Here is a 15,647-nt window from a genome sequence, read left to right as displayed (position 1 = left end):
AAGATTTTTCTGATTACAATCAACATTTTATTTGTCTTATTTCCCTTAAATCACAGTTGTTTTCCTGTGGGACATTTTTCAAGTAATTTATTAATGAACAAGATTTGGTTACAACTATAGGAAGTTGTAACTGTAAAGTTTCCTCACAGTCAGTGTTGCAGAAGCAATCACTGGCTCACAAAACAAGTGTCATTCATGGGCCCAACTGTGACTACTGTGACAGATAGGTTACCAAGAAATAGGATAGTTTACACAGACCTGTCTTAAAAGAGATGTTTAATTGAACCCATAATGGTTAATTTGAAAACAGTCTGCAGAATAAAAGCTGATCAAGGAAGATTTTTTACTTTTCTCCTCCAATAATTTCTTTTTACTTTCAGAAAAACCAATAATTGTAGAAAATTGTATTTTTAATTTTGAATTATGTGATACATATATAAAAGAATGAGTATGATGTAAATTATGAAGCATAGTGACCAAGGTAAGTACTATTTTATTAGAATTTTTAACTGCTTCCCCACTTATAAGGTTTTTGTTACTAATTTCTCAGCAGCAAAGCTAAAGGTAGCAATATGTAGCGATAGATATTCAAGCATCTAAGAATGTGTTTATGATGCAGAGCCCCAGGAGTGTGTCTGTGCCTCTTCCTCCTGCCACACCCTGCGGGGAGCACTAGTGTGTTAGATTGTAGCTGAAACGCACTGATACAGAGGGCATTTGAGGAAGAACTCCTCTCAGGACAGACTTTAGTCCGATCACTTGAATTATTGCATCACTTGCTTTGGTTCTGTTATTTTCTTATATTCATCATATAAACAGTATTGTATCTGAATCCTTTTTCCCTCTTATTTAGTGATTTCCAGTAACTACCAGACCTGTCTTGGCCTTCTGATGCATTATCCACTCATCGGGGACATACACTCACTGATTCTTAAAGCTCTGTTCCTTAGAGACCCAAAGGTAAGCTTTCTTGGGGAAGATTTTAAGTTGTGTGAAGAATGGAGTTCTCCATCTTATGTATTCCTGAAGATTGTTAGAAGTTGTAAGCCAGAGTTCACATATGTCATTGGTCAGCATGTTAGCAGGTGAATTCTGTGGGCGTTGTCCTGAGAAACTGCACCCAGCCTGTGCTCCTGTTCCTCAGCAGGTTGTATTCACCTCCTGCCTTCCTGTTAGTTTAAGGAAATAGTTACACAACTGCTTCTTACAGCCAGACTTCACTATTTTTGATCCCCTCACAGGGGATGACTTATTCAAGTAGGGCTTCTGGGCCATATAAATATCAAGGAAAAAAGAGCTATACTAAGGAGTAGGCCTGTATGAATTTATCACAAAATGGAACACTGAACTGTGATATGAATATATATGTATATATAGTATATAGTGTATATATACTATATATATATATATTACCCTATTTTGTACCTTACAAGTAACCTAATAAAAATTCAGACATACCTTAACACTGATTTTTTTTATTTGAGTGTAAAGCAATTCATCAAAATTTTCTTCATACTTCACACAAAAAAAGTGTGCTCTTTTACAACTAACGTTGTATTTCTTGAAAATAAGAACATTTAATGATCTAAAAAAAAATTGTGAATACTTGCTGTTTTTGAGCCAAACAAAAATATTGGATGAAGAGTAAGAGAGAAAGCTTCAAATGCAAGTATCAGAATGCCAGGCATTGGATGGTAATCACAGCCTTTGGCTCTTTGGGAACTCTCCCAACAGTCATGTTGGCAGTTGTCAGACTGTCTCTGAGTCAGTCAGTCTGTCTGTGAGTTCTGTTGCCAAAGCTCTGCCTGTTCATCTTGAGTGTCCAAGTTTTTTTGGGTGTTTTTTTTTTTTTTTTTTTTTTTGGTTTTCCGAGACAGGGTTTCTCTGTGTTGTTTTGGTGCCTGTCCTGGATCTCGCTCTGTAGTCCAGGCTGGCCTCGAACTCACAGAGATCTACCTGCCTCTGCCTGCCGAGTGCTGGGATTATTAAAGGCGTGTGCCACCACCGCCCAACAAGATCTCAGTTTTAATGTAGTTACTTAGTGCTATTAAGTTTCCTCTCAGGACTGCTGTATTGGTCAGCTTTCTATTGCTGTGATAAAACACCATGACGAAAAGCAGTGTGGGAAGGAAAGGATTTATTCATTTTATAGCTTGTAGTTAAGCATCCAGGGAAGACAGGTTAGGAAGTGAAGGCGGTACTACAGAGGCAGGAGCTGAAGCAGAGACCACTGAAGAGTGCTGTTGACTGATTTATCCGCACTAGGGCCTGAGTTTGGCCCACCTGTCACAACCAAGAACATGAACTACAGGCTTGCCTACAGGCCAGTCTGGTGAGAACATTTTCTCAATTGAGGTTCCCTCTTCCAAAATGACTCCAGCTTGTGTCAAATAGACATTAAATCAGCCAGCACAACTGCTGTCATTGTGCCCCATATATTTTGGTATGTTGTGCTTTCATTTTCATTTAATTCTAAGAATTTTTAAATTTTTTTCCTAATTTCTCCCTTGCCCTAATTTTCATTGAGTAATGTGTTACTCAGTTTCCAGAAGTTTGTGCACTTCCTGTCATTTCTGTTGCTGGTGACATCCAGCTCTGTTCCGATGTGCTCAGGTAGAATGCAGGGTATTATTTCAGCTTTCCTATACTTGTGGAGACTTGCTCTAGGTTGTAATAGGTGATCAGTTTTGAAGACAGTTCCATGGGCTACAGTGAAGAAAGTACAATATTTAGTTTGGGGGTACAATGTTCCTAGATGTCTGTTAGATTTATGGGTCATTTGACTCCAAGTTTTCTCTGTTTTATTTTTGTCTGAATGACCTGTCTGTTGGAAAGAGTGGGCATTGAAGTTACCTACCATCACCTGATTGGAGTCAATCTGTGGTTTTATATCTATTAGTATTTCTTTTATGAAAATGGGCACCCCCTGATTGGTGCATAAATGTTTAGAAATTTAATATCCTCTTGGTTCATTTTTTCCCTGAATGAATGTGCAGTATCCTTCCTTATCTCTCCTGACTAGTTTTTGTTTAAAGTCTATTTTGCCAGATATTAAAATAGCTACACTTGCTGTTTCTTAGTTCAATTTGCTTGGACAAAAAATATTTCCTCTATCTTTTCACCTGAAGGTGGTATCTGTTGGTGTAGTGAGGTGTGTTTCTTGGAAGCACCAAAAAGATGTGTCCTGTTTTTCTTGTGAATTCTGTTAGTATGTGTCTCTTTGTTGAAAAATTGAGACTTAATATTGGGGGTTATTTTGTTGTGGTGGTGTTATTTTCTTAGACCTTTTTTGATGAACTGTTCTGTAGTTGTTTATTCCCTTTACCTTCTTAGGTTTGTATAACTTTCTTTCCAGACCAAAACATCCATCCAGTATTGTCTATAGAGTTGGCTTAAAGGACATAAATTCCTAGAAAACTGTTTTTATGATGAAAAGTCTTCTTCTTCTGTTATAACTGATAATTTTGCTAAGTTATCTTTCAGAATGTGTAGAGCATCAGTCCAGACTGTTCTGGTGTTCAAAGCAGTCTGCAGGTGTTATTTTAATCAGCCCGCCTTGAATCGTTCTCTCTAGCAGCTTGAATACCCTTTCTTTGTTCTGTGCAGTTAGTGTTTTGATTATCATGTGACATGGAATTTCATTTCTGTTCCTGTTTTCTTGGTATTCTGTATGACTCTTATACCTTGGTAGATATTCTTTTGAGAAATTTTCTTCTATGATTTTCTTGAAAATATTTTCTATGCCTTTGACCTGGGTTTCTTCTCCTTCTTCTGTACCTATGATTCATATTGTGTTTGTTCTTTTTATAGTGTACCAGTGTTCCTCCATATTCTGTTCCCGGTGTTTTTTTTTTTTTTCCAGATGCAACATTTTTTTAGGCTGATTTATACATTTTCTTTACCTTGTCTTCAAACCTTCATATTCTTTGTTTGTTATTCCAATTGGTCCATTCTATGGGTGAGGCTTTCCATTTATTTTTTTTTATTTCATTGACTTAATATTTTCATTTCCAGTTGTAACTTCAGATTTTCTTTTTTGCAGGAATTCTGTTTATTAAATTCTATTTTCATAGCTTTGTTTATTTCATTCACTGTTTATGTTTTATAGTCTTCATTCTAGTATTTATGCATATCTTTTTTGAGTTCCTTAAACATAATTATAATTGCCATTTTGAAATCATTATTTTTTGTATCAACTAAGTTGCTTTATTCAGGGAACATTATAATGAGGGTACTAATTTCTGGAGGAGATATATTGTCCTGGTTATTCATGTTGTTTTTCTTTGGGGGATGGGACCTAGGCATCTGGAGTTAAGTCACTGGTGATGCTTCTTGGTATAAATGTCTGGTCTCACCTTTACTGAGTATGTGTTTGATCCTTGTTTGCTGGTAACCTAGCTTGTCAGGATTGTGGACCAGTTGAATGGTACTTGGAGTTCAGTCTCGGGAAAGTTGTTTTGGTGTGCAAATGGGAAGTCAGAAGTGGTCCCAATTCAGCTAGTATTGGTGCAACTTGTGAGCCTAGGAACAAGCCTCCTGTAGCTTTAGAAGATTCTAGCAGCTGATCTAGCAGCTTGTTTCTGAAGGTGGTTCTTGGGTGGCAGGGGCTGGAGTCACCGTGAGTGTATCATCTCCCTAGTGGCACAGGATATTTACCATCCTCAAGAGGAGGTGGCTGGGAGTCCCTTCTGAGGTGAAGTGACTGAGGTGAAATTGAGCCTGAATTCCCTATTTGTATGTGGTTAGCTTAGTGAAGAAAGAAATGAATATTGTATCCTAACAATCTTAGTTATTTTCCTTTGGTAAATATAGTGATCTTTTTAGGAGTCACTCACACAATTTCAGAATTCTTTATACTAAATCCATCAGTGTTTATTAATGGAATCTAACTACCCTTTCATATTATGTGATTTTTGTAGAGTACTTCTTGTTTCAGTAGGATATAATGAAACAAATTGTACAAGCATTAAAAATTAAGATTCAGGTTTAAGGAGAAAAGTAATAGAATATCTTTAAAAAGGGAACTACTCATCTCTACATTCAGAGTCTTACCAATAAAACCATTTCAAAAGGTGGGACCAGAACTGGTGTTTCTGAGCCTTAAGAAACTGGGCCTGAAGGGGAAGCTGTGTTTACAAACTCACATGAACAAGTTTGTGAAACATTGATATCTGCAGGGAAAGTCAAGAAAGCTCTTTACCCATAAGGGCTTTTCTGGTGGCTATCAAAGCAAGGTGTAGTGAATTGATTATCGTGGCTGGCTTGTTGACATCACTCTGTAAATTTCCGAAGAGGTCATTTCCACCCTGGCAATGTAGTGTGCCTATGGGAGTCTGAGTTAGTGACATAGATCAGGCTCAGTAGTTTGGAACATGTTTATTGAGTTTTGATTTTTTTTTTGTAACATTTGGAAGTTGAATAGAATTATCTCTGAAGACCCACCCAACTAGATCATCATTTGCCTATAAAGAACCGATTTCTAATGGATTAATATAACCCAGCCCTGTGCTACAACGGCAGAAGTGGAAGAACCTGCTAGTCTGTGTACTTCATAGAAGCCCACAAGAGCACAGTTTTCAGGCCATGACTGTCAGTTATAGTCACAGAATAGGCCATTTATGCTAAAGGGAAAATGGGAAGAAAAGTATAGCTAATGCCTCTGCCCTCGTCTCCAAAACTCTAGACATCAGAGTGATCTAAAAAAATTTTTGATGGTAACAATGAAACATGTAAGTAGATCAGAGTAAATATGCAATCAGAGTGACGTCAGCTAGTAGGAAGCATGAAGTGTACTTTTCTTTATTCTAACTTCATGTCACAGTAGTGTGCATGCTGCTGACAGATTCAATAAAAATCAGCAAAAAAAAAAAAAATCAACAAAAAACTCCTTAGTAATTCATTGCCCACCTTCAGAAAACCACTTTGCTCCGTTATCATCCTTAATTTCTTCATGGATATTGCTGTCTTGAGAATATATCCTATAAATACAGCTTGAGACACCAATCTCTAATTTTTTTAATGAATGGGGTAGATTTTACTTTGGAAAGATTTTTCATTTGAGCAGTTTGAAATAATAGATCTGTAAGCTATAATAGCAGAATTGTAATTCGTAGTTTTCTAACACTTGGATGAGCTTTAATGTAGTCCTCATAGCAGACCTTTGAAGTGACACAGAGCAGTTTGTCTCCCTCTTTCCAGTAGACTCTTTGGGAAAGAGTCAAGGCCACAAGCCTACACACTGTCTATAAACTAGCTAGAGTAGCTTCTGGACCTTGTGTCTACTTCCTTCCTCCTAAGAGGCCTTTTTCTACTTTTCCAAAAACAAGCAATTTCCAGGTTCAGTGAGGATGTTCCCTCCCGTTTGAGTCAGACCAACACTTTCTATTTTACCTATACATAACCTACTTTTGTCAGTTACTTGTCAGGAATGATTCTTGATCGTTTTTCATCAATTCACTTTGTGTCCTACATATGATTGGTAAAGAAATTATCTCTTTCGAAGGCCAAGTCTCTTCTAGGACCCCACACTGATTCTAATCTAGATAAAACTCACTTACCTGCATATTTATGGAACTTGTATCTACATATACACAAACTATAGCCAGTGATCTATTTTAGCTGCCATTTTTATGATGAATTAACCCTACCACTTGACCTTAAATACTATCTAACTCCTTAATTTGCTGGGTCAGAATTCCCTGAAAACTTTTTTCTACCTTCAGATGTTAGGAAATTAAGATGACTTAGCAAAGAATCTGGTTAATGTAATAGAAATGCAGATTCTGAACTTAGCTGTTCAGACCCTGGTTCTGATTCACATTCGCACTGGAACTTGTGAGCAGGTTTCCAAACATAATCCACTAAATGAAGTTAGAAGGATAGAAGGAGGGCAGTCTGAAAAAAATAAGAAGTGATTAAAAACATTTTCTAGCTAGTAGTTCAAATTTAAAAAAAAAAAAATTAAACCCTGTTAGAAACAAAAGTCATAGAAAATGTGAACATATTGTGTTCTTTAAATAACCAGATGTTCTCTCCTTCCTGAAGGCACTAAGGGCTAGGAATAAAGGTTTAAAACTATTGTTTCAAGTTAACTGTGAATTTTGAAAAGCTGTTTTTACCCTTTAGCAAATAAAATTCTAATACAGAAACATAAGCAAAGTAATTTTCATTTTTGGTGCTCTTATTTGTGTTGTACACGGAAGTGTTATCCTTACAACAAAGACTTATTGCCATTTAGATTGTGCAGTAAGAATTTGAGACCAGTTCCATTTTTTGAAGAGAGAATATTCAGAGAAAATTTCCTAGTAAGTTTTTGGTTCTCTTGGCAGTGTCAAATGCTGTTAATAGGCGAAAACTACTAGATGTGAAGCAATCTTATAATTATCCTTTGCATAGGATCTTACTAGAAAAACATATAAAATGTTCCTGTTCTTGACCAATTTGGTCTGTGTTCTGTTTTAACTTGTGTTAACTTTTACTTTTTTTTTTTTTTTTAATTACAAAGTATCTGAATTTCCAGTTTCAGATTTGGGGCTAGTACTTAAAAATTTTACTCATTTTATTTTTAAAAAAACCCACCATAGTGCCGGGCGGTGGTGGCGCACGCTTTTAATCCCAGCACTCGGGAGGCAGAGCCAGGCAGATCTTTGTGAATTCAAGGCCAGCTTGGTCTACTGAGCAAGATCCAAGGCAGGCACCAAAACAACACAGAGAAACCCTGTCTCGGAAAACAAAAAACAAACAAACAAACAAAAAACAAACAAACAAACAAAAAACAACACTGTAGTTATAACATTGTTGCCACTGCATAAACATTGTAAAAATTGTTGTCCTTTCTATAACCAGAAGAGGACCTTACAACAACCCAGGTGGACTCCTTTAAGTGTTTTTCCTTTTAATGATTTTTATAATGTTTCTATTTGATTTCTTTTTCTAGAGACTTTGGTGATCTTTTCAGAACAGTGTCTCCAAACATAAAACAAAACCTATAGAGTTGTAAGAAACACTTATACTGAAAAAAAAAAATGGTGCCAGTATTGGGAAAGTTTGTAACGGATTTGTGATTTTTTATTATTATTATTATTACTGTTTGAAATATTAAGACCCAGAGGCTTTTCTGACCATTACTGGTGTTTTAAGATAGATCATCACCTATAATGTAATAAAGATACCTGTAACCCCTGCTGGGGACCATGTGTCAGGTCCTGACAGTACATATACATTTTAGTAAGGGCATTGTGAAAATGAACATGTACTTTTTTTTCTGATCCAGTTCTTAGACATCATGAATTCTATCCACATTCCATATGGAGGCTGTAGCCTCTTCACAGAAACCTGGAAGGTCATGGCTACCAATGTACTAGTTTATTAACCCTTCATGTATACAAGGTGGTAGTCAAAATACCATACAACCAATGTAGCATGGGCCATTACCAGTCAGAACTGTCAGGAATCCAGGAGAGAACTCCTAAAGACTTTTCTAATGCATAAAGTTCAGCTCTTCTTCTAAAGGTTGTTTTTGCCCATGCATGTATAAGTAGTGCCACAGCTTAATAACAACACTAGCTGGAGGCTGGCTGCTCCTTGTGTGGTTGTAAATGCATAGAATATAGGAATTGTGACACAAGAGTTTCGTCCTGATAGTATCCAGGGCCACAACTTAATGAATGACAGGTGAGGCAAAGGTAAGAATGGCAAGAACATGCTCTGTTGTAATGATGGGTGCTACCTCTAGAGCTCAGGCACTCTGTGGGGTCTGAGAACAAAGGGACTTAGTAGCTGTGGCCTCCTTATCCTATAACTCTTATTTTATTTTTTCAAGGAGATGGTTAACTTTCCTGGTTTACAGCTAAAAATACTTTAAGGAAACAACTCTTTCTAGAAGTCATTTTTTAAAAAAATCAGGTTAGCTGGCTAAGATCCCTTTGGTTGGAACATGGAAACCATGAGGAATGTTTGCATAGTTTATATTGATTAAAAACATGGGCCAGGAGCCAGGCCGTGGTGGTGCACTCCTTTAACCCCGGCACTGGGGAGACAGAGGCAGGTGAACCTCTGAGTAACTGGTCTACACAGTGAGTTCCAATACAGCCAAGACTACAAAGAGAAACCCTGTCTCAAATAAATAAATAAATACTAATAATTTTAAAAAAAAAAAAAAACAGCATGTGCCAGAAGGTCTTAAGTCATCGACCATAATAGGTGATGGTGGTCTTAGGAGGCCATTCATTTTGTTTCCTAATTGGTGCCTTCTTCATAGACTTCAGACCTCTTGTTTGTGGGAGACACTTAAAACACTCAGGAGAGAAATGAGTGGCTAAATAAAAGGGGTAACATGTAATGAATGTAACAGCATATAAAATATAATCCTTTTTGTGTAAATATTATTTTAAAAGTTTTCAGAAATTAAGAAAGCTAATTGTAACATTCATATGGAAATGTAACCCAACTTAGAAAACTAAAAATGATCTTGAGAAAGAGAAAGAGAGCTGATGAACTCATACTTCCTGGCTTAAACACCTATAATCAAGATGGTGTGGCATATACATTAAAGCCATATACAGACAGTGGAAGAAAATGGAGAGAGAGTTCAGAAACAATCTTTTTTAATTAATTAATTACTTTTTCCCAGCTCAGTCACATTTTCTCCTCCCTCCTTTCCTCCCAGGATCTCCCTCCTCCCCGCCCACATCCACTCCCCCTTTCTCTTCAGAAAAGGGCAGGCCTCCCATGTATATCAGCCAGTCATGGCATATCAAGTTGCGGTAAGACTAGGCACCTCCTCTCTTATCAAGGCTGGATGAGGCAACCCAGGAGGAGGAAAAAGGTCCTAAAAGCAGGTAACAGAGTCAGAAGCAGCCACTGCTCCCACTATTAGGAGTCCCACAAGATGACAAAGCTACACAACTGTATCGCACATGCAGAGGGCCTAGGTCAGTCCCATGCAGGCTCCCTGGTTGGTTCAGTCTCTGTGAGTCCCCTACGAGCCCAAGTTAGTTGATGCTATAGGTTTTCTTGTGGTGTCCTTGGCCCCTCTGGCTCCCATATCCTTTGTCCCCCTCTTCCAAGGACCTGCCAAAGTCCACCTGATGTTTGGTTGTGGGTGTCTCTGCATCTGTTTCTATTGGTTTCTGAGTGAAGCCTCTCTAATGACAATTGGGCTAGGCAACAATCTATGAGTACAGCAGAATATCATTAGCAATCATTTCATTGACTTTTTTTTTTTTTTTTTGGCCAGTCATGTTTGGTTCTTTTGTAGGTCTCTGGGCTGCCCAGGCTGTTCACTGTCTGGTTCCTGGCCCTTCGGACAGTGTCAGGAGTGGGCTTCCTCTCATGGCATGGGTCTCAAGCTAGACCAGTCATTGGTTGGCCACTCACATTATTTCTGTGCCACCTTTACCCCAGCATATCTTGTAGGCAGGACAAATTGTAGGTCAAAGGTTATGTGGCTGGGTTGGGGTCTCAATTCCTCCACTGGAAGCCTGGCCTGGTTACAGGAGATGGCTAATTCAGGGTCTGGTATTTTGATGTCTAGTTTCTTCAGTTCTTTATATATTTTGGAGATTAGCCCTCTGTCAGATGTGGGGTTGGTGAAGATCTTTTCCCATTCTGTAGGCTGTTGTTTTGTCCTTTTGACAGTGCCTTTTGCCTTACAGAAGCTTTTCTGTTTCACGAGTTCCCATTTATTAATTGTTGATTTTAGTGCCTGTGCTATCAGTGTTCTATTTAGGAAGTTGTCTCCTGTGCCAATGCATTCAAGGCTACTTCCCACTTAATCTTCTGTCAAGTTTAGTGTATCTGGTTTTATGTTGAGGTCTTTGAATCATTGGAATTGAGTTCAGAATCAATATTTTCATTTATAGCTACTTGATTTTGACAGAGAAGCAAACAGTTCAACAAGGGAAAGAAGATTCTTTTTAAGAAATGACTTATATAAACATATGCACATGAGAGAATGTGAGTCTCAACTTCATGACATAGGAAACTTGAACTGAGGTGCAGACAAAAGTAAAATCTAAAGCACCAACCTCTCAGAAACAGACTCGGGAATAAATCTTTGTGATCTTGAGCTGGACAATAATTCAGGGTTATAATATGAAAAGCAAAAGTGTTAGAAAAGAACGAATAAGTTAAAAAACATCTGTACTTTACAAAGCATCTCTAAGAAAATGGAAAAATGACCCATAGATGACAAGAACATATTAGCAATTATTTATCTTGTAAAAGTCTTATGTCCAGGATATAGAAAGAATTTACAATTTGAAAATAAAAAGGCAACCCAATTCAAATTAGGTAAATAAGCTAAAGAGATATTACTCCAGAGATCAGCAAGTGACCCAAATGCACTTGAAAAATGTTGAGTGTAACTGGTCACCAGGGAAATGTAAATCACAATCATTTGATGCACATTAGAATATATGTAATGTTACAGAAAGATAACTGCAATGAGTGGAGCAAGCATGGAGACCAGTTGATTTTTCTGTATTGCTACTAGGGATGTAAAATGATATATCCACTTTGGAAAACAGCCTCAAGTGTCCAGTATGCAGTATCATAGACTTAGCAATCCCACACGTAGGTGGAATCCAAGAGAAAGTTAGATTGTGGTGATGGCTGTACAACTTTTTTAATAGACTGAAACCCACTGGACTGTACCCTTAAAATGAGAGGATTTTATTGGGTATAAATTAGCTTTCAGTGAAATTTGCAAAAAAATGAAATATGTAAGATTTGTTAAATGACCCCCCCCAACACACACATCACACAGTGATGCAGAAGAAAGGTATAGGATCCTCTATATTTCACATCCTTATACACTCTTAAAATCTGCCCCATAGGTTATTTTACTCTCCTGCACCCCTTAACAATGGTATTATTTCTGTAATAAGAAGACCTATTTCTAATTTTTTTGTACTTCCTTGCATTAACTAAATAAATTTACCCATTTAATGTTACTTAAAAATATAACAGATGAAAAGTAGTATATACTTTTTTCACCTTCATTTTTGTGCTAATTATATCATGAATATTACAGGTTAAACAAGTATGCAGGAAACTATGATTATTGTTGAACCTGTTATTTTACTAAACTGTGTCATAACTGGTTTAGCTAGCAGTCAGACAGATCTTTGACTATCACAAGTTTCTAATTTTACTTAACTAATTCACACAAAGAATGCCCCTAGAATCACATTCCAGAAAGTTGTGCCTGATTTCAATTCTCAAACAAGTTTAAACTGGCAAAATGTTCCATTTTCTGAGAATGTAGTTCACAGTTCTCCATGATGTTCTGTTAATCCTTTACAACACTTCTCATGTAATACAAAAGTAGCCTACATTTTACCCACAACTATTCAGGGACATTCCCTGTATCTAAAACCTTTGGTGAGCTTCCCTTAGCTTAGAGTGGACTATTCAAGTTTCTCTGCTTAATGGATTCCTCTAATTCTTAGTTCAGATGCCCACTCTTACATGAAACAACCTGAGAATTCCCATGTTATTCCCCTCATACTATTTTATAAGAATAATATACTAATACTACATTTTTCAAGTATTTTTCCTACCCTGTATTATGATTAGTTGTACATATGCCTACCTCCCATACAGAATGTAAGTTCATAGGGGCCAGGCTCGTGTTTAGACCATGGCAGCCTATCTCTAGTAATGTGTCTGGGATATCCATATTCTCAATGATTACCTATAAACAAGATAAATCAAGGAGCTTTCCAGAGTGTCTTAGTTATTTTTCTGTTGCTTTGATAAAACACTGTGACCAAGACAACTTAAAAAAGAAAGTTTTTAATTGGGCATAATTATAGTTCCAGAGGACTAGAGTCTACATGGAAGAGCAAAGGCACATTATCAGGCACAACCAGTAACTCACATCTCACACTGTAAACAGGAGGCCAAGAGTACACTGCGAACAGCACAAGTCACCCCCAGTGACATACTTCCTCTAACAAGGCCACGTCTAGAAAGTTTCACAAACTAGGGACAAAATATTCAAACATGAGCCTAATGGGGCCAATCTTATTCAAATCACCATATAGAGTCTAACTTCTAAAAAAAGATCTATTGAGAAACAGGATGAGAGTCAGCCATTTGCTTGGCAGCTTTGCAGAACAGAAGATTCAGAGACAAGGCATTATTAAAAGCATGTACAAGTCTTTCTTTGGTACAAGACATGTATTTCAAAGATTACAAGATGATGCCATTACACCCATCTTAGAGACAGTCTCTCCAAAAGCTAGATGGCAATAGGTATGTTCTCCTGTTGCTCTCAATGCTGGTCTGGATAAACAGAATTCTAACTTACTACACTCAATTACACATAGTCATGATCACAAGCTCAGTAATAAATCCAGGGAGGACCCCACTAAGAAGCCAGCATGTGAGTAACTTTGCATGACATCAGGCCATCACTGCTGGCTAGACCATCTCACTAAGGGGCACTTTGAATGGAGGTAAGATAATACTTTGTGTTGTGAAGGCCAACATCAGCAACAGAGTTCACTTGTCTTAATTGGAGGGAATGGGATTGACTGGCTTTGATTATGTGTGTATTAGTCAGGATTCTCTAGAGTAACAGAATTTATAGAATGACTATATATGTAGATAGGGATTTATTAAAATGACTGACAGGCTGTGGTCCAGCTAATCCAACAATGGCTGCCTATGAACAGAAGGTCCAAGAGTCCACTAGTTATCCAGTGCATGAGGCTGGATGTCTCAGCTGGTCTTCAGTATATGCCAGAATCCTGAAGAAGTAGGCTCTATGACCATAAAAGAATGGATTTACTAGTGAGGCTAGAGCAACCAGGCAAAGAGCAAAAGGTTTTTTCTTCCATGTCCTTATATAGGCTTCCAGCAGAAGGTGTGGTCCAGATTAGCTCAAAGATCTGATTAGAAGTGGATCTTCCTGCTTCAAGTTAAGCAAAACCCCTCACAGGTGTGCCCCGCTATTTTTGTTTGTTTGTTTGTTTGTTTTTAGTTAATTCCAGATGTAATCAAATTGACAACCAAGAATAGCCATCACAATGTGGTATGAGATTTTGTTTGGGTCTTCACTAGGAGTATTATCAGAAAACTATGAGAAGATGATATAATTTTAAAACCAAAAATGTATCATTAAATGGGAGGGGGGAGTGGTTGTTTAATTTCTAGGAGAAGAGCAGGAAGAGCAAGCCAAGAAGAAGGAAGAGGGGGCAGAGCTAGAGTGAAAAGGATATGGGAAGAAACATCCCATTTTTACCAACCATTCATGTGTCTGCCTCTAAATACTTTCTGTGTCAGACATTGTGTTTCAAGGGTATGGTGGTGCTGAAACATCCATGATTTACCCTTAAGTATCTTATCCTATAGGATGGTAGAATCAAATAATTAAATGCAGCAATGCTGTGTCTGCAAAAAGTGCTTAAGAATGGAGCTATAGCCCGGTGGTGGTGGTGGTGCACACCTTTAATCCCATCACTCGGGAGGCAGAGCCAGGCAGACCTCTGTGAGTTCAGGTCCAGCCTGGTCTGTAGATCGAGATCCAGGACAGGCACCAAAACTACACAGAGAAACCCTGTCTCAAAAAAAAAAAAGAATAGAGCTATATGTTATCATGGAACAGTACAGGGGTTTTGTCTTCCAAAGGGATTGAGGAAAGATTTCTCCAATGGAATGGCAATTTTTCATCAATGGCAGTGCAGTGACGGAAGGATTCTCTGAGGTCTAACCAGCTATTACAATTTGATTTCTTTGGCTAGACTATCCTATTTAGTGATAAATAATATCTATATCTTTAAACTGTCTGTACAACTACACAAAAAAATAGCACGGTAATATATTTTACGATTTCATTACTTAATTATATGACTGGGAACTTTGCAAAATCCAGGTGTTTAAGAATCTGCTTGGCATGGTAGCACATACTTTTAATCCCAGCATTCCAGAGGCAGAATCAGACAGACCTCTTTGAGTTCAAGCTTGCCCTGATCTACACAGGGAGTTCCAGACTATTTGAGAAGATACAGTAAGACCTCGTTTCAAAAAACCAAACCAAACAAACAAACCTGCTCATCTGTGAAGCACCTATTAAGTACTGAATTCAAAGAAATAAATAGCTAGATTATGCCACAAAGGAGCCTTAAGCTAGTGTGAGCCATACCATACAAGTCCATTTATAAATGGTACCTCATAGACACAAGATTTTCATGGCAAACTTAGCACCATTTTGTAGGTAAAAGATCATGTTCTGAATCGTTTGTAATTTGGACAAAGTCACACAAGACAGTAAGTGAACAGCCAGGAACCAAATCCAGTTCTAGCTTTAGATCTCTTCTATTAACACACACTAGTAGTTGTTCTCATGTATGAGGGGTCAGGAAGATGAAGAATGCTGTTCATTATTAGGTCAGATTTCTTTCTGGAGAAGAGAAATCTCAGCTCCAAGTCTACAGCTTTTAACCTCCAGTTTTATGTTTTAGTAATCAGTTTATGCTTCCAATATTTGTTCACCATTTTCTACATCTCTCGGAACTTAGAATGAAAACTGAGCATGTTATTTTAATAGGGATCTATTGGGAAAATGCTACATTATCTATGCTGTTTTGTTTTGAAACATGGTATCAATCTGTAGCCTGCATTATTCAACGCAGCCCAGG

At 37.6% G+C, this 15,647-nt stretch overlaps 1 protein-coding gene across 4 annotated transcripts in view; it reads left to right on the top strand.

The window, feature by feature from the left end:
- Window positions 1-15,647, top strand: part of Tbc1d5 (TBC1 domain family member 5) — a 454,960-nt gene that overhangs the window by 359,846 nt on the left and 79,467 nt on the right. For all 4 annotated transcript variants that reach the window (XM_059244171.1, XM_059244170.1, XM_059244173.1 and 1 more), the window contains one exon: window positions 854-960. In XM_059244171.1, the coding sequence (XP_059100154.1) occupies window positions 854-960 (107 nt within the window). The remainder of the gene's footprint in view (window positions 1-853; window positions 961-15,647) is intronic.

Source organism: Peromyscus eremicus, chromosome 16_21 (genome assembly GCF_949786415.1).
Source record: "Peromyscus eremicus chromosome 16_21, PerEre_H2_v1, whole genome shotgun sequence".
Classification (NCBI taxonomy): Eukaryota; Metazoa; Chordata; class Mammalia; order Rodentia; family Cricetidae; genus Peromyscus; species Peromyscus eremicus.
The sequence above is the reverse complement of the archived record's forward strand: the minus strand, read 5'-3'. Positions and strand labels throughout refer to the sequence as shown.